The sequence below is a fragment of the Oncorhynchus mykiss genome, chromosome 16, assembly GCF_057628025.1.
Source record: "Oncorhynchus mykiss isolate SJ-2025 chromosome 16, ASM5762802v1, whole genome shotgun sequence".
NCBI classification, from domain to species: domain Eukaryota; kingdom Metazoa; phylum Chordata; class Actinopteri; order Salmoniformes; family Salmonidae; genus Oncorhynchus; species Oncorhynchus mykiss.
Window position 1 is genome coordinate 21,228,885 of NC_143037.1, and position 22,708 is coordinate 21,251,592.

Genomic DNA, 22,708 nt, shown 5'->3' on the forward strand with positions numbered 1-22,708 from the left:
AAGCTGTACCACTGCGACCTGCTGGCCAAACCCACTGGCTCCAGGTCATCTATAAGTCTTTGCTAGGTAAAGCCCCGCCTTATCTCCATCAGAGTCCCTGGGTTCGCGCCCAGGCTCTGTCGTAACCGGCCGCGACGCACAATTGGGGCGACGCACAATTGGCCTAGCGTCGCCCGGGTTAGGGCCTCACTGGTCAACATAGCAGCACCCACCCGTAGCACGTTCTCCAGCAGGTATATTTCACTGGTCACCCCCAAAGCCAATTCCTCCTCCAGCCGCATTTCCTTCCAGTTCTCTGCTGCCAATGACTGGAACGAACTGCAAAAATCTCTGAAGCTGGAGACTCATATCTCCATCACTAGCTTTAAGCACCAGCTATCAGAGCAGCTCACAGATCACGGCACCTGTACATAGCCCATCCAACTACCTCATCCCCATACTGTTATTTATTTGATTTATTCTGCTCCTTTGCACCCCAGTATCTCTACTTGCACACTCATCTTTTGCACATTTATCATTCCAGTGTTTAATTGCTATATTGTAATTATTTAGCCACTATGGCCTATTCATTGCCTTACCTCGCTTATCCTACCTCATTTGCACCCACTGTACATAGACTTTTTCTATTGTATTATTGACTGTATGTTTGTTATTCCATGTGTAGCTCTGTGTTGTTGTTTGTGTTGCACTGCTTTGCTTTATCTTGGCCAGGTCACAGTTGTAAATGTGATATTGTTCTCAACTAGCCTACCTGGTTAAATAAAGGTGAAATAAATGTTGTTGTTTTTTTAAAAGGGCCTTGGTCAGGGAGGTGACCGAGAACCCAATGGTCACACTGACAGAGCTCCAGAGTTCCTCTCTGGAGATGGGAGAATCTTCCAGAAGGACAACTATCTCCGCAGCACTCCACCAATCAGGCCTTTATGGTAGAGTGGCCAGACGGAAGCCACTCCTCAGTAAAAGGCACATGACAGCCCGCTTGGAGTTTGCCAAAAGGCACCTAAAGGACTCTTAGACCATGAGAAACAAGATTCTCTGGTCTGATGAAACCAAGATTGAACTCTATGGCCTGAATGCCAAGCGTCACATCTGGAAGAAACCTGGCACCATCCCTACTGTGAAGCATAGCGGTGACAGCATCATGTTGTGGGGATGTTTTTCAGTGGCAGGGACTGGGAGACTAGTCTGGATCGAGAGAAAGATGACGGAGCAAAGTACAGAGAGATCCTTGATGATGAAAAACTTCTCCAGAGAGATAAAGGGAAAAAAGTCTAAATAAAACATCATAAAAGTACATTTGAATGACACTAAGTGACAGTGTTCTTCCAACAAATGCTGGTTTGCCTGAGGCTGATGGCATGCAGGTGTTTTTACACATGCATATACACACACTCTCATTCAAATAAACACATACAAGAACACACACATACATGTAATAGTGCCAGACATGCACACAAATATATAGCAGTTGGCACTGCTGTTATGATTTCAGTTGTCCTTGATGTCCTTCGTTTTAAATGTATTATTTTGTTTTATTTTATTGCATTGTTGTTTGCTGTTTTCTTCTGTCTTTTCCTTTTTACTCTTTAGTTCATTCTTTTGGTTGTTGGTGCATTGGGGGGGTTATTGGGGGTGGGGAACCCATGGAGGTCTGGATTTGGAGTCATACTCAAAATTAAAGTGGAAAACCACACTACAGGCTGATCCAACTTTGATGTAATGTCCTTAAAACAAGTCAAAATGAGGCTCAGTAGTGTGTGTGGCCTCCACGTGCCTGTATGACCTCCCTACAACGCCTGGGCATGCTCCTGATGAGGTGGCAGATGGTCTCCTGAGGGATCTCCTCCCAGACCTGGACTAAAGCATCCGCCAACTCCTGGACAGTCTGTGGTGCAACGTGGCGTTGGTGGATGGAGCGAGACATGATGTCCCAGATGTGCTCAATTGGATTCAGGTCTGGGGAACGGGAGGGCCAGTCCATAGCATCAATGCCTTCCTCTTGCAGGAACTGCTGACACACTCCAGCCACATGAGGTCTAGCATTGTCTTGCATTAGGAGGAACCCAGGGCCAACCGCACCAGCATATGGTCTCACAAGGGGTCTGAGGATCTCATCTCGGTACCTAATGGCAGTCAGGCTACCTCTGGTGAGCACATGGAGGGCTGTGCGGCCCCCCAAAGAAATGCCACCCCACACCATGACTGACCCACCGCCAAACCGGTCATGCTGGAGGATGTTGCAGGCGTCTCCAGACTCTGTCATGTCTGTCACATGTGCTCAGTGTGAACCTGCTTTCATCTGTGAAGAGCACAGGGCGCCAGTGGCGAATTTGCCAATCTTGGTGTTCTCTGGCAAATGCCAAACGTCCTGCACGGTGTTGGGCTGTAAACACAACCCCCACCTGTGGACGTCGGGCCCTCATACCACCCTCATGGAGTCTGTTTCTGACCGTTTGAGCAGACACATCCACATTTGTGGCCTGCTGGAAGTCATTTTGCAGGGCTCTGGCAGTGCTCCTCCTTGCACAAAGGCGGAGGTAGCGGTCCTGCTGCTGGGTTGTTGCCCTCCTACGGCCTCCTCCACGTCTCCTGATGTACTGGCCTGTCTCCTGGTAGCGCCTCCATGTTCTGGACACTACGCTGACAGACACAGCAAACCTTCTTGCCACATCTCGCATTGATGTGCCATCCTGGATGAGCTGCACTACCTGAGCCACTTGTGTGGGTTGTAGACTCCGTCTCATGCTACCACTAGAGTGAAATCACCGCCAGCATTCAAAAATGAACAAAACATCAGCCAGGAAGCATAGGAACTGAGAAGTGGTCTGTGGTCACCACCTGCAGAACCACTCCTTTATTGGGGGTGTCTTGCTAATTGCCTATAATTTCCACCTGTTGTCTATTCCATTTGCACAACAGCATGTGAAATGTATTGTCAATTGTTGCTTCCTAAGTGGACAGTTTGATTTCACAGAAGTGTGATTGACTTGGAGTTACATTGTGTTGTTTAAGTGTTCCCTTTATTTTTTTGAGCAGTGTATATTTTATATCACCATCATGCACATGCACCCTCACACATAAGGATGGCTCTGTTGCGGAAATACATGTTTGATAGTGTCTTGATGATGTATTGTTTGTCCTTCATATTCTAATACTTTAATGTTACCCCTTCCTTGTAATCAATATTTTATTTTTTTAAATGTTAAAGTACAGAGAGATTCTTGATGAAAAACTTATCCAGAGCGCTCAGGACCTGATTGGGCGAAGGTTCATCTTCTAACAGGACAAGAACCCTAAGCACAGAGCCAAGACAATACAGGAGTGGCTTTGGGACAAGTCTCTGAATGTCCTTGAGTGGCCCAGCCAGAGCCCGGACTTGAACCCGAACATCTCTGGAGATACTTGACAGAGCTTGAGAGGATCTGCAGAGAAGAATGGGAGAAACCCCCCAAATACAGGTGTGTCAAGATTTTAGCGTCATACCCAAGAAGACTCAAGGCTGTAATCACTGCAATAGGTGCTTCAACAAAGTACTGTGTAAACGGTCTGAATGATTATGTAAATGTGATATTTCAGTTTTATTTTTTTATACATTGCAGACATTTCTAACAATCTGTTACTGCTTTGTCATTTTGGGGTATTGTGTATATATTGATGAATAAAGCTGTAACGTAACAAAATGTGTAAAAAGTCAAGGGGTCTGAATACTTTCCGAATGCACTGTATAGTGTATGTACTAAAGCTGCAGCTTTTCCAATTTTCACATTCAGTTTACTGGACCTCTTCCCTGGGTGTGTTCATTTGTTGTTGTATTGGACTTCAAGGGTGTATCCTGGAGCCCTTTGCTCCCGTCTGCACTCTCCTCTCTGGGGCTTGGGCTCTGGCCGCTTCCCCCCTAGACTCCCTCTGGAGCCCACGGAAGTCCACACCCTGGCCACCCTCTCCCATCCCGCTGGATCCCCCTTCCTGACCGCTTCCTGTTTTCCACCGTCTACACATCACCTCACCTCTGCCATACAGGCAGAGAGAAAAATAGAGAGTGAGAGAAAGGGAGAGAGAGTCCTTTGTTGTAGTGTCCCAGCTCAATGGACGTCTGCAAGGTCATTGACTGCAAAGTTAGCCTCTCATGCAGTACCAGTTTGGTTAGAGTGGGAGTATATAACATGAAGAATGGCATCAGAACTGATCTTTGATAAATTCACTGTCATTTGTCTTAGACAGGCAACCGTCCACAATAATTGTATGTTATCAGCAAGAAAGAATAGCTTGGTTGTCTCTAGTCTCCCGAGCCAGACACTCAATTTGGTATTCTCAGAATACATGCTTGTGAAGAAACTCTTTAAATGCTGGAGCTCAAGGCTATGGAAGTGTCTAACTGGGGTTGTTCTCTCCAAAAGCGGCTACCAGGAAATGGCACATGATATATTAGTGGTAGTGGAGTCGACATAACTTTAGTGCCCTTTGTTTTGGCTTATCAGTCTTTCAGCAGAAACCTCATATGGTTGAGATGTAGAGGGAGGGAGGGGTGCTGAGGCGTTTCAGGGGCCCCAGCTGAGGCATTTAAGGGTGGGGGCAGAGGCTTAATAAACGAGGTGGGACGTTTTAATGGGTTACTTATGCAGAGGCAAACATATTTTGGGGTTTCCAGGGATTCAGTCTAAGGGAGCTTTTTCCATATAACTTTAAGACCATGTAAAATTTCCCAGCTGCTCTTTTTCATACAGATTTACTGTTTGCAATAAATGTATGAGATTTTACAGAGGTAGGCATCATTCTAAGAGAAGCATAAAGGTTCAGGATATTGTTGCCATTTACTCTGGCTTTACTGGTCTATTCACCGAGATTTGCTATCTGAGACAAACAGGTGGTCAATTTAACATAGTGGTTTAGTGTTATCCTTATAGGAGTACCCTTCTACTGAATGTCTGGTAGTCATTTTCCTATCAGTTTGAGAGAATACCGTGTCTGTGTCTAGAATTATTGTGTGTCCAGAGGTCCATTCCATGCCAATCAAATAATTAAATAGAAGGGTGTAGAAGTGCAATTCATTCATTAAAAAATTAATTATTTTCCATGTGAACCTATCATCTCAATAATTAAATAGGAATTGAATTGACCATAACCCTGGTGTCCAGTAACCAGCAGGGCTCTAAAGTTTGACCATTTAAACCAGCATTAATATTTTTCTGTGCGACCAGGAATTTTTATAAGGGAACACCAGTGCGCCTAGAATTTTATATTCATAAACCATGTTGCAGGCGTTCTAATACTACTCGTGGGCCGCTAACCATTTCTTTTACACCTTGTTCAGTCATGTTTGTTACTTCATTAGCTAGCTAACAACCTGGTAACTCTACCAGTATATCCAAACATTTGGGGCACAGAAAGAAACTAAAAGGGAAAGCTTCTTCAGGAGATCAATGGTCATTCTGTAGCAATGAATTTGGTGCACTTTGAGATAAACATTGAGAGATTCGAACATTGTGATATTAGATATTTTTCAGGTAACTTGCACCTTCCCACCGGCAGACACTGACAGTATTAATTTACAGTTGCTCTACTCTGGAGCACTCCCTACTCTCTACTCTGGAACGCATACATCTACAGTGTATTGCCAAAAATCACTCAATAAGCACTCAACTGGAAGCTTCATTAAATAGTACCCGCAAAACACCAGTCTCAACGTCAACAGCGAAGAGGCGACTCCGGGATGCTGGACTTCAAGGCAGAGTTCCTCTGTCCAGTGTCTGTGTTCTTTTGCCCATCTTCATCTTTTATTTTTATCATCCAGTCTGAGATATGGCTTTTTCTTTGCAATTCTGCCTAGAATGCCAGCATCTCAGAGTCACCTCTTCACTGTTGACGTTGAGACTGGTGTTTTGCGGGCACTATTTAATGAAGCTGCCAATTGAGGACTTGTGAGGCCTCTGTTTTTCAAACTAGACATTCTAATGTACTTATCCTCTTGCTCAGTTGTGCACCGGGTCCTCCCACTCCTATTTCTATTCTGGTTAGAGCCAGTTTGCACTGTTCTGTGAAGGGAGTAGTACACAGCGTTGTGCAAGATATTCAGTTTCTTGGCAATTTCTCGCATGGAATAGGCTTCATTTCTCAGAACAAGAATAGACTGACAAGTTTCAGAGGTTCTTTGTTTCTAGCCATTTTGAGCCTGTAATCGAACCAACAAATGCTTATGCTCCAGATACTCAACAAGTCTAAAGGCCAGTTTTATTGCTTCTTTAATCAGAACAACAGTTTTCAGCTGTGCTAACATAATTCCAAAATGGTTTTCTAATGATCAATTAGCCTTTTAAAATGATTAGCTGACACAACGTGCCATTAGAACACAGGAGTGATGGTTGCTGATTATGGGCCTCTGTAATGGGCCTCATTTACAACATTAACAATGTCTACACTGTATTTCTGATAAATGTATAGTTATTTTAATGGACAAAAAAATGTGCTTTTCTATCAAAAACAAGGACATTTCTAAGTGACCCCAATCTTTTGAATGGTAGTGTACATATGAAGTGGTTAAAACAGTATGTAAACATTAAGACGTTATTGTCTCAGGTTCTTGTTTGCCTCCTTTTTCTATCCTCTTCTGATATGGCCTGTTTTTGTTCTTCTGGTGTCTCCATCATGCCCTATCCTTCTGTTGCTGTCTCTGTGTCTTGTCTGGTGTCTCTCTCCATCACCTATTCTTCTGTTGCCGTCTCTGTGTCTTGTCTGGTGTCTCTCTCCATCACCTATTCTTCTTTTTCTGTCTCCATGTCTTGTATGGTGTCTCTTTCCTTCACCTACAGCGCCTTCGGGGAGTATTCAGACCTCTTTACTTTTTTGTTAAATAACAGCCTAATTCTAAAAAGGACCCTTTGCGATGAGACTTGAAATTGAGCTCAGGTGCATCCTGTTTCCATTGATCATCCTTGAGATGTTTCGACAACTTGATTGGAGTCCACCTGCGGTAAATTAAGTTGATTGGACATGATTTGGAAAGGCACACATCTGTCTTTATAAGGTCCCACATTTGACAGCGCATGTCAAAGCAAAAACCAAGCCATGAGGTCAAAGAAATTGTCCGTAGAGCTCCGAGACAGGATTGTGTCGAGGCACTGATCTGGGGAAGGGTACCAAAAAATGTCTGCAGCATTGATGGTCCCCAAGAACACAGTGGCCTCCATCATTATCATATGGAAGAAGTTTGGAACCACCAAGACTCTTCTTAGAGCTGGTCACCAAGCCAAACTGAGCAATCGGGGGAGAAGGGCCTTTGTCAGGGAGGTGTCCAAGAACCCGAGTCATTCTGACAGAGCTCTAGCGTTCCTCTGTGGACATGGGAGAACCTTCCAGAATAATTATCTCTGCAGCACTCCACTAATCAGGCTTTTGTGGTAGAGTGGCCAGACGGAAGCAACTCCTCAGTAAAAGGCACATGACAGCCCGCTTGGAGTTTGCTTTCAGTTTTGTGCATATGCTGACATCTATCCACTGTTTCTGGTTTGGGTAGTCACAGTGGGTACAACATCTCCTATACACTTGATGAACTCAGTAACGTATCTGTGTATTCGTCGATGTTATTCTCAGAGGCTATCCGGAACATATTCACGTGATCAAAACAATCTTGAAGCATGGATTCCGATTGGTCAGACCAGTAGACCTTAGCACGGGTACTTCCTGTTTGAGTTTCTGCCTATAGCAATGGAGGAGCAAAATAGAGTCGTGATCAGATTTGCCGAAGGGAGGGTACAACTTCGGTAGCGCTTTCCTCAAATTTGCTTTGTTAAAATCCCCTGCTACAATAAATGTGGCCTCAAGATATGTGGTTTGCATGAAGTCCAGTGTAGTTCTTTGAGGGCCGTCGTGGTATCGGCTTGAGGGGGAATATACATGGCTGTGACTATAACCAAAGAAAATTCTCTTGGGAGGTAATATGGTTGGCATTTGATTGTGAGGTATTCTAGGTTGGGTGAACAAAAGGACTTGAGTTTCTGTATGTTATCACAATCACACCATGAGTAGTTAATCATGAAACATTCTCCTCCTTTCTTCTTCCCGGAGAGTTCTTTATTCCTGTCTGCGCAATGTACTGAGAACCCAGATGGCTGTATGGACGGGGACAGTATATCTAGAGAGAGACATGTTTCCATGAAACAGAGTATGTTACAATCCCTGATGTCTCTCTGGAAGGAGATCCTCGCCCTGAGCTTATCTACTTTATTATCCAGAGACTGAACATTAGCAAGTAATATACTCGGAAGTGGTTGGATGGTGTGCACGCCTCCTGAGTCCACTCCGAATACCTCTTCTCCGCCGTGTTTTGGAGCAGCCTCTGGAATAAGTTCAATAGCCCTGGAGGGTAGGAACAAAGGATCCAATTTGGGAAAGTTGTATTCCTGGTCGTAATGCTGGTGAGTTACTGCCGCTCTGATATCCAAAAGTTATTTCCGGCTGTATGTAGTAATATCCCCCAAAAATTGGGCTAATAATTAAAGAAAACAAAACACAAAAAAACGAAATACCGCAAAATTGCTTAGGAGCTAGAAGCAGAGATGCCATATCTGTCGGTGCCATCTTACTGCCAGGTTTCTTCCAGACGTGCTGCTTGGCATCCAGGCCAAAGAGTTCAATCTTGATTTTATCAGACCAGAGAATCTTGTTTCTCATGGTCGTCTGTGAGTCTTCCGGTGCCTTTTGGCAAACTCCAAGCGGGCTGTCATGTGCCTTTTACCAAAGAGTGGCTTCCGTATGGACACTACCATAAAGGCTTGATTGGTGGAGGGCTGGAGAGATAGTTGTCCTTCTGGAAGGTTCTCCCATCTCCACAGAGTAACTCTAGAGCTCTGTCAGAGTGACCATCGGGTTCTTGGTCACTTCCCTGAACAAGGCCCTTCTCCCCCGATTGCTCAGTTTGGCCAGGTGGCCAGCTCAAAGAAGAGTCTTGTTGGTTCCACACTTCTTACATTTAAGAATGGAGGCCACTGTGTTCTTGGGGACCTTCAATGCTGCAGAATTGTTTTGTATCCATCCCCAGATCAGTGCCTCAACACAATTTTGTCTTGGAGCACTACAGACAATTTTTCAACCTCATGGCTTGGTTTTTGCTCTGACATGCACTGTCAACTGTGGGACCTTATATAGACAGGTGTGCGCCTTTACAAATCATGTCCAATCAATTGAATTTAACACAGGTGGACTCAAATCAAGTTGTAGAAACATCTCAAGGATGATGGAAACAGGATTCACCTGAGCTCAATTTCAAGTCTCATAGCAGTGGATATGAAGTTATTTCTGTTTTTCATTTTTAATAAATGTGTACAAATTTGCTGAAATTTCAAACCACCTGTTTTCGCTTTGTCATAATGGGGTATTGAGTGTAGAGTGCTGAGGCTGTAATGTAACAAAATATGTAAAAAGTCAAGGGGTCTGAATACTTTCCAAAGGCACTGTAAATGAGACAATATTTTCATGTTGAACACCTTTTAGTTCTCATTAAATGCTTTCAATATTTGCATATGAATTTCTACAATTTATAGTTGGTTTTAGGTTTCTAATTAATTGAAATTTGGAGCTATTGGAATTTGAACAATGTCCCATATGCATTGTGTAATTTACCGTTGGTCCCTAACTAGTCCCATAGGGCTATCCAAAGTAAACCCAAATTTATCACAGGCATTACAATCGGGTCACGTGCAGCTGCACCCCAAATTGAAACAAACCCAACCTTCATTTACGTTGTGATGCAGTCACAACCATCAGTCTCACAAAACAACGTTTTGGACAAGACTGACTATATGACCAAAAGTAACCTATTTACACGGTACACTTTGTGGTCAATTTTGACAGTAGAATAAATGTTTCTGACTGCCACAAGGACTGTTCTCTAAATGATAAGTTGTTTTTTAGGGGCAGTTGCTCTTTAAAGTTACTGTATACCGACACAACCAGGGCAATTGTAAAGAGTTGAAGTTTCCGCATAACAGCGCAACACCACTCCAAACATGACAGATAAGAAGCTACATTGTCCCTAGGCTATATCAACATAAAAAGACATGAGCCATAAAATGTACCTTTAGAAATGGAATAAGTTATAAGACCTCGATGATTCATTTCGTTAGTTCTACCAGCTAATGTGAGATTTTTAGATGACATAACATTCGAAGAAACATATCTTAAGGGCCTATGTATTGGACTTGCTTGTGGCTGAAACAACCAAATCCACTAATTTGATGTATATGTTTCAGTCAGAAAAAGGTTCTCTCATCCCTTCGGTCTCAGCTAGCTAGCCAGCCAGTAGCTAACCAAGCTAGCTACCGAAACGAAACGCATCAAATACACTCGCTGGGAAAAAAATATATATATTCCTAATATCATGACTTATATCAACATCCTTAGCTTGCCCATTCACAATATACTGTTAAATAACTGACTGACACCCAATATCGGTAGGATGCTGAGCGCTAACACACCAGCTTATTAGCAGGAACATTCCTTATGCTAAGGAAGACTGGCTAATAAGCTACCACCAACCCTGCACAAACCTGTAGTGTTGCGAACTCTGCCGCTGCTGCTGAACTTTCACTTTCTGTCTGTTCTGCCCTCTCCGTCTCATTCACTGCTGCCTCAACCTGCTTGTTTTTTTCGGACACTCTTTCAGAAGTTCGGGAATATCTATATTTGCCCTGTTCTATGCCGTAGACTCTGACTGAGTGACAGGTGTTTTTCTGAGTGATGTCGTTGACATCGAGCAGGTGCTGGAGGGGTGCAGGGATGTGAGCAGTCCACTGAGTTGTGAAATCTCGACCATTCACAGCAGGCACCGTGTCACTCCAGGGGCTACTTGCAATACCTGCTACTGCCTAGAGCAGTATATTGTATTGTTTATTTTTGTCATAGAAATTTGTCAGTAAAAAAATTATAATAATTAATTTGCAAAGTGCAAGTGATGTGTAGTTATGGAAACTCATATCAGACAGAAATTGTAAAAAATAATTTACCATCAAAAGGTTCGGGGCTTGACCAAAAACATCCGGGGCTGAAGCGCCAGAAGTCCAGGCTTAATGACACCACTATTTCAGAAGTACCTAGAATTCATAAAGGCTATATCTTAATCGATTAGAACAATTGTATTTTCCGGTGCTCCTATATTTTATGTTGTGCTCCAAAGTTGGGCACACCTGTGCTACTAATGAACATTTTTCATTTAGAATCCTGGTAACCAGTAATAATACTCAGAGTGTGAAAGTGTATATGTGCTCAGTCTTGTTGTCTGCTGGTTGAGAGGGAGTGTATAGCCCTTTAAACCTGTCAAACTGCCATGAGGACACAGTGAGCGACTGTGTGGCACCTCTGCTCCTCCGTCCCGCTCCCTTATTGAGAATTTATTGCTTCCTGAATCCTGAAAATGGGAGTCGGAGCACAACACAATTCCAACCGTCCTTTTCCTCCCTCCCTCCCTCCCTGCCGCCCCCGGTGTCTGTTTCCACTCCTCTAAATCTCTCGCTCTATCTAGCTTTATTTCAAGCCATCCGTCTTGGGCCCCCTAAGGACACATATAGTGACTTAACATTGTTGTAAAAGTCTCCGACCCTTATCCCAAATATATCTAAGTGACAACTAGAGGTTGTGGGTTTAAATCCATGTCATGCGATTATAAGGACATGTTGTTCAACCATGGTCATCTGTAGTGTGACTTGTTTTAAGATGTGTGCATGAGAGATGACAACTATATAACTATACAACCATGTAACTTTACTATATAGTTGGTGGAAGAGGCAACCATGCAGAGATAAAAAAATATAGAAAAATCCATAACATTCAAATGTGCTTTTCAGCCTTTTTATATCACAGACCACATAAACACTTTACTCCATAAGTTGTTTTTTGTTTCTAGAATTTCTTATATACATAATAACATTCACATTGGTATTAACACAAAATTACACTCACATAGAAACAATTGACAATATCAGCAAGCATGGCAGTTTTCGGCTTTTTGTGTACATACCGCTCCAGCACATCAACTTAATTTGGTGTTAACTGCTCCCTTCATCCATTTAGTACACATAAGACAACATATCTTGACTAGCCATCATGGCCATGGATATGAATTCTTTGTTCCTTTTGCATGCTAGTCTAGAGATGCTTACTGCTAACCCCAAAGCTGTTGGAAAGAGTATTACGCAAATACATTTAATACTGCTGTAAGAATTCATTATTGATATTTGGACTAAATTGTATTTTTTTTATTTTTTATTTCACCCCTTTTTTCGATCTTGGGATAGATCCAGGGTCTGTAGTGGCGCCTCTAGCACTGTGATGCAGTGCCTTAGACTGCTGCGCCACTCGGGAGGCCGGACTAAATTGTTTTTGAGGTTTTCACGGCTCAACATGGCTATCAACATTTCGGACGTATGCTTGTGAAAGTTAGGTAGCTACTGGATGCAACTGCTTCTGCCAACTTTGAGACATATCCCAATGGACATTCATTGAGGGGAATATTGCTGTTGTCAGCAGTTGCAGTCCCACAAACTTGAAACATTTCCAGCCAAACTCCCATAGTCCGCCTCAATGGTTATGGTTCTAATGGAATTTCCGCCAGTAACTTTTCACATCATGAATTTGACAGTAACGTTTTGATAGCTGTGTAATTCCCTCCCGGACGAGGTGAGTTTTATCAATGTATTTGCCTCAATTTACTTTCAAGAATGTACTATGCAAATTATTGATAAAAGTTAGATTTGCGTGGTTATCAAAATGTCACACCGGGGCAAGCCTATACGAAATACAGACCCTATATGGGTCTGTAAAATCTCAGATGGAAACATTTCTAGTGAAAAAACGATTGGAATCATTTCCAGGTTTTATGACTCATTTTCCGGGTTTTATGACTCATACATACTGTGGTACTCAATAAACACAATTATTTAACTTTGAACAATGACATAAATCTGGGCCAGTAGACCTTATAGCATCTCATTATCTGTTTAGGTAGTATTTTGCAGCTTGTTTTTTGCAGACAGCTTTTCTCTTAGGCTTACAGTTACAAAATAGGTATGAATAGCTACGAAATGGCTGTAACGGGCAACACTGTTGTAACGTAATTATGGTAAACTCGAAATAAGGGGTTTTCAAATATTAAAATCAATGTTTCTCAGACAGCATATTAAAAGGTAACAAAAGTTTTCAACCAAACTGAGATATCACAATGAAGTCTTGAAGTAAACTGTATTATAAATCTGCAGAAAATATTTAAACAGGGTTCAAAAAGGCCTTGTGTGTACTTCGGAAAAATAATAATCTCAGTTGGCTATTGTCGTGAAAGCGCGTTCATCACTAGTTTGCAGAGTTTATCGTGCTTTGAACCCGCTGTGCAAGCTTTAGCCTAGCGCTAACATGCGCTAGCCCAAGCCTAGCATTAATATGTGCTAGCCTAGCGCTAACATGTGCTAACCCTAGCGTAGCACTATCATGCGCTAGCAATATCTGTACATTTATTACGTTCTGATCACTCCTCTTCTACGCTACATATAGTCAGGTTTTCATTTGGTTTTCATTGCTTGCAGCATCAGACTTTCCAGATCATTCCCTTTCCCTTATTAGTGCAAATTACGATTTATTTTTATCCTTGAATAAAGAAAGACCCACCCTAATCTCCAATAAATAATTGCAACACTGAGAATAGTCCCCTCCCCCATTGTTTCTTTCAACTATAAAATTGTGAGAAAATCTTGGACACAAAAGGATAGATTTCCCCAAGTTTTCCGAAACAAAACATTGAAGGAAAATGAGTGGCCATTTTGAAGACCACCATAGAAAAACAACAGCCTTGTACTTGAACACTGTGATAACAATTATGTGACTTCCAAACAGATGGTAACTTCACCACAGAATTTTCCACATATTTCCCTGAGTTTAAAAGACACAAATTCACACTCAATAGCTCTGAATCCATTCCTGACAAATTTCTGCTTGTTGTTACGGAAAGCTCTTGTGAGAATTCTGAATAAGCATTTTTGGAAAATGTGTCCTGTGCCGAATGCTTTAATCTCATCTCGTCCACAGTGTCCTTCATATTTTAACAGGACTGTATATTGCACTGGGAATGGTGCTGCAAATGTCCATGCCCAACTCCTCAGTCTTTGGGGGAAGACTGCATCCAACGGGACCTTCATGGCAGGGTCGGCCCACAGCTGCATCATCGGATAGGCTTCCATCTTCCTCACCTTTCACTCTGAGGTATGGCAAACCAAATGACAGGCAAGGGGGGGCTGATCGAGTTAGGGCTTGCCTCACAGGACAGCCTCATTCAGGGGAGTAGTCAGGTGGGATTTGGGGTGGCTCGGGTCAGTCCACAGCCATTTCACAGGGTAGCTGCTGGGCCAACTTGGCCTGAGCGTAGGCCTGGAGGAAGTCCTTGTAGCGTGGGGCGCAGCCCAACCATGCCTCGCCGAAGTGGACGCGGCCGGTGAAGAGGAAGCTGCCTACCCCAGGCCGGACACCGCACTGCAGCAGGGTCCTGATCTCGCCCGTGCGGGTCAAACGGCCGGTCCCGGTAAACAGGGTGTATTTCTGGCGGAACACTCGGGTGGCGCTGACTTTGATTACAGCCGCCCGTAGCTCACTGTCCTCGTCCACTGCCTTGATGTTACCACGCACCACTGTGGGTAGAAGAGACAAACTGGTCAGTCAAAAGCTCTATTGACCCAATTCGTTTGTAGCAGTTGTTACAAATACGACAATCATAGTTAAACTAAATGTGGACTAAGATTGTGGATGGTTAACATCTGTTGAATGGGTGTAATGTTCTTCAATACTTGTTGTTCCCATTCTAAAAACACAATATTGGTAATCAATGGGAAAATATCTGCCACGCTTTAGCTGCCAAAAAACAGCTGAAGTACTAAACAAGTAACTAGAATCCTAACCCATCAGAGGCTAACATTAGAGTCAGTGAAATTGGTATGGAGAGCTGCCTGGAACAGTTCTGTAATCCCCCTGACTTTATGTTGCCAAAGGGCTGCCACTAAGCCTGATTACGGCTCAATTAGAGCCATGCGGATTAGTCCACTGCACTGTCTAGGGTGGGGGGAGATTATTCCACTATAGTGCCTTGAGGAGTGGGGGTTTAGGGGAACTTCAGGGAACTAGAGAGGCTAAAGTAATGCTGTTTCACCTTTGACCTCTGCATAAATTAAGTAGTTCAGAGGGGGGAGGATTTATATTTACACCAACCTCAGACCTGTGTTACCCCTACTTTCAGCTAATTCAACACAACCGATTTGTAGTTCCTCAATCCTGACACAAAATCATTATATTTTTTTCTCTGCAACTGAATGGCTTTTCTTGCCATGTTGTATTGAATCTACATGAAATGGAGGACGAAATTCAGTAAGACACCAAACTGTTCCTGGTCTGACGTGTTGTTTTATTGTTATACGGCAGCCCAGACAACAAAACAGGAGGTTGTAAAAGAGGAGAACTCACCAAAGTCACTGGTGCAGACCGCCATAAGGAGCTCTGTGTTGTTACAGGGTCTGCAGGCACCTGGGAAGAGAGGGGGAGGAAGAAGAAGGGGAAGAAAAAAAGAGAGGGTCAATTGGAGAACTCCACTAATCAAACAAACACTAATTACATCCTCATTCAAATGTGTTTACTCCCTCGTGATGTTGTAAACCACATAATACCTAAAAAAAATAAACAAGTTATAATATTTAAAAGCTTTATATTACAAACGCGTTGAGCTCTATCCTATCCTGTTGCACACTTGAAAGGAGACTTAAAGGAGGGTGGAGACGAGCTTACAACAAAGATCAAATGCTCTGGAGGCGTGATGCGAATAGAACAAATCAGTGTGAGGACATACACACACACACGGACCAACTGCAGTGTTCTTTCAGACAGTTGCTACTTTTACGATTTGGAGAGGAAGGCCAGTGAAACTCCAATGGCCCCAGACGTTTTTAAAGCCAAATGAAATTAAACAGCCCACCTACCTCCCACCCCCACTTCCCCCCTAGACCCTGCTAGGGTGTCTGCACCCACACCTCATCAAAGCCAACCAGACAAGGGCAACAGAGGAGGGTGGAAAACTTCAAAAGATTTAAATGGGCTAAGCTCCACTTCTACACTTTTTCAGAAGGCACTTACTTCTTTTCTAGGAGTTGTGGCGGCTTCAATCACAGCTGTTTATCACTTTAAAAGAGGAAACTAAAATACAGCAAATCCTCCTCTGTTTCATACTAGGACACTGTCCACAGATGGCCACAGAAAAGGAACGCATAGCGAAACAAAAACACCAAACTGTGGCTGCCTTGAAATGACTGCACTGAAAAAAAGAAAACACCCTGGCATTTTTTAAAGTTCCAAGAAGTTCACCACCACCCCTCCTAGCTGCCCCCTCCACACATTCCCCTTCTTAGTGAAAAAGTCTGATAAATGAGATTCCTTCCTTCTCCCTGGCCATAGAGCAAACCTCCCCCCATGCCCAGCCAGTGTGTGTGTACGTGTGTGTAGACTCTTGAGCGGAGAGGGGGTGTATTCTTAGAGCCAAGCCTCCCTACAGAGGGGCAGCTCAACAAATGAGGGTAGCATCTCAGCTGAGGCCTCCCTGTCGCCAAGGCAACGGCAGTAATCCCAGAACACTCATGCGAAGGCTCCAATGAAAGGAGCTCCGGGCTCTGGAGAGAAGGCCTCACATACTGGGCTTTTGTCCCGCTAACCCTCCTCCCTCTCTTTCTTTCTCTGCCTCTCTCCACTCCCTTTCAAATCTGAACCTGGCGACAGGGTATGTAGGCCTATGTGTCCAGGGAAACTAGAGGACACTTCCCCCACTCTACTCTGCCTGGACACAGAGAAAACTGAAAATTAACCCCCAAAAAAGGTCTGTTTGTGCTTAAGAGCGAGGAAACATATTTAGGGGGGGGGGGGGGGGGTTGCCAGAATACAATTTAATATGATTCAGAGACCCATGCTAAAATAATTACTGGAAGCATGTGGGTGAGAAGAGAATTTAGTTATAGAATCTGAGCTACAAGTTGTTGTCTAAAAGTTGTTTGTTAGGCCCATCAACCCTCAGGGAGCATATTCACAAACAAAATCAACACTGTCTTTTCCTTGGTTTGTGTTAAGATAAATATTTTATGTGTATCTATTTGAGCCCAAATGTGACCCTTCCAGAACCCAGACTGACCTAGCATGGCTGCCTCCCTCCTCGTTCCAACTCACCTTCATTACTGATGATGGGGTTCGAGTCGAGTGACAGGCGTGCCGTCCAATCACCTCGCAGCTCATAGCGGAACGATGCAATGCGGCGGCTGATGTCCTGGTGAGGCGTGGCCTGGAGGAAGAGGGCTACCTTCTCGCCGGGCAAGCGGCTGAAGCAGCGCACCCGGGGTGGGGGAGACGTCTCCAGACGGTCCCCTACCAGGAGCTCCAGGACCCCGTCTCTCTCCAAGTAGAGCTGGGCTCCGTGGAAGTGCTCCGAGGGCTTGACGCAGGCCGTGATCAGGCCTGAGCTGCTGCCCCCCGGTCCCACTGCCGCAGAAGTCAACCTAGGGGACAGGGTGAGGCGAAGCGCCCCCTTAGGGTAGAGCCAGTCCAGAGCACCCTCCGAGCAGTGGAGAGAGATCTGCTCCACACTGCCTGGCTGCTGGGACAGACCACTGTGGGATGGAAAGAGGGAGAGAGAGAAAAGGGAGACCAAGTTACATAATTGGACTTCCTCGCCTATAACCTCCAAGCTAGACAGACTCGTCTTCAGAAGTTGTCCTCTTGGCTAAAATTGGAGTCACCAGCGTGTCACTTTCTAGGATGTGGTGCAATTTTTATAAACCAATGATGTATATAAACCCTGGATGACTAACAGGGGGCGCTGTATTGAGTCCACCGCATAGCCATCTTGGTACTCTTCATTGTAACAAAAAAAAATCTGGAAGCTATATAAATGCATTTATTGATGTCTACATTTATTTTTGACACATTTTTATATTACAGACACTGTAATGCACATTTTTTAAATGATATTATATGAGCTAAACATACATCACATGTATTTCTTATTTTAGTGGTGATGTTACTGTCCCCACTGGCCACAAAAAAATGTTGTCCTTGATAACTGAAATGCTGTAGAATTCCATTCATTCCTATGGAGGACTGCTCCAAATGGGGAGTGCCAATATCGCTGCCAGGTGGCTTCAAAGCCTCGTCAATGTCCAATTCTATCATCATCAAACCAGGGTTTATATACATCATTGGTCGAAACCCATTACGGAAATTGCACTGAACATTGCAGGATGTGTGGTTTGGGTATACGCTTTAGATGTGGGCAACTTTGAGAGGGACTGAGGGAACGCTTGAAAAATAATAAATAAGCAAATCATTCAGGCTAAAATGGATGAGAACAGATGAACCTTTTCAGCTGGAGATTTTCATTGCAGTGCGTTTCACTCATTTTAGGTGCATCCTTTGAAAACGATTAAAACATGCTTTCAAAATACACATTGAACTGAGGTAACCATTTGCATTCAAAAAGAAGTAGCGCTACCTATTGGTCACCAAATGCGGCCGTCAGTGCCATTTAAAAATGTGTCTGACTTTACATAGTGTAGGTAATTTCATCTATAAAACATGGCCTAGAATTTGGTTTTATAAAATTAATATTAAATCATCCTTTTCCAAATAATGACAAGTAATTTCCCCTGTGCACACATAAAACCGTTATAATAACGGCATAACTCTCTCCTCTCTCTTGCTCACTCTGCAAGACTGCAACCCAAGGCGCAATACTTTGTTGCAAGACACTGGAAACATTTAATTGCGCCCAAAACCTGTATCAACTTGTTTCAACTAAGGTAGAACCGGAACAAAACGTTATTTTGCACTTAACTATATAAAACAATGTGAATGGTTCTCCATAAAACAAATGAAACTTGAATAAACCGTTATAAAAGTTATACTTGCCTCCCTCGCCAGCTGCATTGGTCTTCGGAATAACTGGACACAGCGCTATCAAAAATGGGTAGTAGCAGGATCCAAACTTTGTAAATCCAAGAAATAGCCATTTCCTTCGGTAGGTGTTACGACTTAGATTTTTTGGGGGGGGTTAATGTTCCAAAGATGCCGTCCCTTCAACCTTTACGCATGGGGATCTCCACTATTCCTATCTACTCGAATTGTATTTAGCTTTTCTCGACAATCTCCATAGCGTGGTAGCCTCCTTTTCTCGATGAAAAGATAAGATACTTTCAGTTACACTTTTAAACGGACTGTCCCTACTTTTACTCTGCCTCCCTGATGGTAGTGCGTAAAGAGAAGAGTCGTCTGAAGTTTTTGCCCGTGAGCACAAGTTGGTCGACCAATCAGAGTTGGAGAGGAGAAACTTTAAACCACTCATACGATAGAAGGGGAGGGGGTGTGAGCTATTGCCCGTAACATAAGAAGAATGATCTATCAGTATGCAAGAACAAGCCTTGTTGGTAATAGATAGGCGGCAATTTACCATTGTGTCAAACAAGCATGTACAAAGAAGAAGAAAAAATGAGTTGCACGGGCACAAATATGAACCTCCTTTGTTGAAGTGTGAAGGCACTGTCCTCATATTTCCTCTCTCATATTATGAGCAAACACAGGGTTAAAGTGAAATTCTTCACTTGAAAGTTCGGGACAATAGGCCTACATGTATTGGAGCCCTTCCTCCTCAAAAGTAGACAAAAAACCTGGTTCAGTGGAAAATATGAATGATTCCACCATGTACAAAAAGGCGTTTAGATAATAATGACCACTATGAAATATAATAGCGTTTCTCTGAGCTTTGCTGCTTGAACCCCTAAAATGTGCAGGTTAGAAGCACAACCAAGACGGACAGAAAATTCTACCTTGAGACAGGAAAGTATGAACAGAGAATATTTATTTATTGTGCTAATGCTAACCAAGGAAAGCTCTATTTCCTTGGTTAGCCTCATTGGTTACTCATTGCTAACCTGTGAGGCCCACTGGCCACAAACTGGTTAAATCAACGTTCTGACAATGGAATTTGTCAACATATTGTGACGTGGAAACTATGTGGAAAAAATATTGGACTTTTAAAAAGTCATCAAAACTATTGTTTTGAGGGTGAAATTTCAACCAGAGGATTATGTGTCACATCTGCTCCTGCCATGCCCTCTAGTGCTCATCCTGTGTCTCCTAGACCTGCCGCCACACCCCAGTGCTCTCTCCCTCTCCCTCCCTCTCTCTGTGTGTGTGTGTGATTGTGTGGGCAGAGACAGGTGTGCTGGAGTCAGAGCAGATCCCCATCATCTGCATCCTGTTCCATAATCAAGATCTCTACACATACTCAGTCCTGCCTCTTCCACACTGCTAGATCGTAATCTCTGCTCAGTCAGCCCATGTTTCTAGCCCTTTGTTGCTGTTTTCCCTTGCCTACCGCTGTTTTCCTCTCCGCTACAGTTCTGCCCGCTCTAACTCTGGTCCCTGTCTCCAGCCTCCACACCTGGTTCTGCGAGCCGGCCGAACACCGGCCGAACCTTCGCCCAGAGCTCGCAACCAGCCCCTAGTTCGCCTCATCTGCACCGTGAGCCGTTTGTTCTGGCCCCTGAGCGTTACGATGGCAACTTCAGAGCTTGCAGAGCCTTTTTGTTACACTGTTCGCTGGTATACGAGGAACAGCCCTACGCTTATACTATAGCGAATGGGTCAAGATTTCCTTCCTGAATGACTGCCTCAGTGAAGCAGCACTTTCTTGGGCCACAGCTGTGTGGGAGAAATAGTCCTCTGTCTGCTCCTCATACTCCAGCTTCACGGAGGAGATGAGGTGAGTCTTCGACCATCCTGTCTGCGGTAAGGATGCCGCCAAGCGACTCCTGTCCCTCCGTCAAGGCTCCCATAGTGTCGCTGAGATGGCGATCGAGTTTCGCACCCTCGCCGATGAGAGCGGCTAGAATGACGATGCTCTTCAGCGAGCATTCCAGAACGCTCTCACCGAGACCATCAAGGATGAGTTGGTGTCCAGGGATGAGCCTGATGGACTCGAGGAGCTCATCTCTCTTGCCATCCGCATCGACAACCGTCTTCGTGAGCATCGAAGAGAGAGGGCAGGACCCGAACCAACACGGCTCGACCGGGCCCGTCTCTATCCTAAGGAGAGGCAGCGGCGAATCAGCACTAGGAGCTGCCTATACTGTGGCCAGGTTGGTCACTTTGTTAAAGCTACTCCTGTCCCTCCCTCAGCAGTTGTGGGGGATATACTGTTGAGTCAAAGCACCGGTCCATCTTCCCCCAGACCCTTTCTAGATGGCGCTCTTGTATGGCAAAGTCAGCCTTTTTCTCTACCTGCCCTTATCGACTCGGGTGCCGACAAGAGGTGTTGTTACCCAGTTGGGTCTGGACACTGTTCCACTCGATTCACCCCTTGATGCCAACGCTCTCAATGGACAGCTCCTCGCCCGTATCAGTGAGAGAACCGTGCTGGTCATCCTGCGTCTCTCTGGGAATCACCAGGAAAGGATCGGTCTCCACATAATCGACTGCCCTCGCTCTCCTCTGGTTCTTGGCCATTCTTGGTTAAAGCTGTACAGCCCACAGATCGACTGAAAGGGTAATACCCACTTGGAGTACGTTTTGTCACTATAATTGTCTATATTCTGCCCTTACCCCTGCCTTGTCTGTGCCTCAGTCCATTCCAGAACCCCCCAGACCTGTCATCAGTTCCTCCAGAGTATCACGATCTAGCTCCTGTGTTCAGCAAGCACCACACCTTGTCTCTGCCGCCTCATCGGCCGTATGACTGTGCTAACCTCCAGCCTGAAACTCCTCTCCCCTGTAGCTGGTTGTATAACCTCTCTCGCCCCATACACGAGTGCCATGGACCTCGCTTTGTGCAGGCGGGCAGTTTGGAACTCGGTAGTGAGCGTTGTAATCGAGGACAGACGATTTTGTGCTACATGTTTCAACACTCGGCGACCCTGTTCTGTGAGCTTGTGTGGCCTACCACTTCGCCGCTAAGCCGTTGTTGTTCCTAGACGTTTCCACTTCACAATAACAGCAATTACAGTTGACCGGGGCAGCTCTAACAGGGCAGAAATTTGACGAACAGACTTGTTGGAAAGGTGGCATCCTTTGACGGTGCCACGTTGAAAGTCACTGAGCTCTTCAGTACAGGACATTCTACTGCCAATGTTTGTCTATGGAGATTGCATGGCTGTGTGCTCAATTGTATACACCTGTCAGCAACAGGTGTGGCTATTGCTATCGAAGTCAATCCAAAGGTTTAGCAGAGTAAATTAAATGTAACAATTCTTTATCAATCATATATCATCAATTATGCTATTTAGGCATATATAGCATTTGGGAAGTCATCAACAGCTTTTGTTTAAATGATTCAGCTTTGGATTCAGCTAAAAATAGACCGTACATATAGGCCTAGGGTTTCAAGCTTTGGTTGATTTCAAATGGTATCTACAAGTTAATAATACATACACTGTGTGTTGGATTCACGTCTTCATCTAAACCAAAAATCAAAGTTAAAGAATAGGAATAAATCAACTCAAACAGTATTTAAATTGCATTTAAAGTTTGGTTTGTAATAGAGACATGAATCCAACATATCAAACATTAATTTGTAAACAAACTTGAATTAAAGCCAGTGGCACAGATGGAACTATCCAAGCAGAACATAGATACAGTGTTGATGTTGATATTTGGTTGTGTT

At 44.1% G+C, this 22,708-nt stretch overlaps 1 protein-coding gene across 1 annotated transcript; it reads right to left on the reverse strand.

Annotated features, from left to right (window-relative positions):
• Positions 1-11,824: 11,824 nt before the first annotated feature.
• metrn (meteorin, glial cell differentiation regulator) lies at positions 11,825-21,580 on the reverse strand. The gene is made up of 4 exons (XM_021565200.3): positions 18,961-21,580; positions 17,227-17,663; positions 15,487-15,546; positions 11,825-14,660 (listed from the first exon to the last, which is right to left on the reverse strand). Exons 1-4 carry the CDS (start codon positions 19,059-19,061, stop codon positions 14,347-14,349), a joined length of 912 nt encoding a protein of 303 aa, XP_021420875.1. The 5' UTR covers positions 19,062-21,580; the 3' UTR covers positions 11,825-14,346.
• Positions 21,581-22,708: the final 1,128 nt, after the last annotated feature.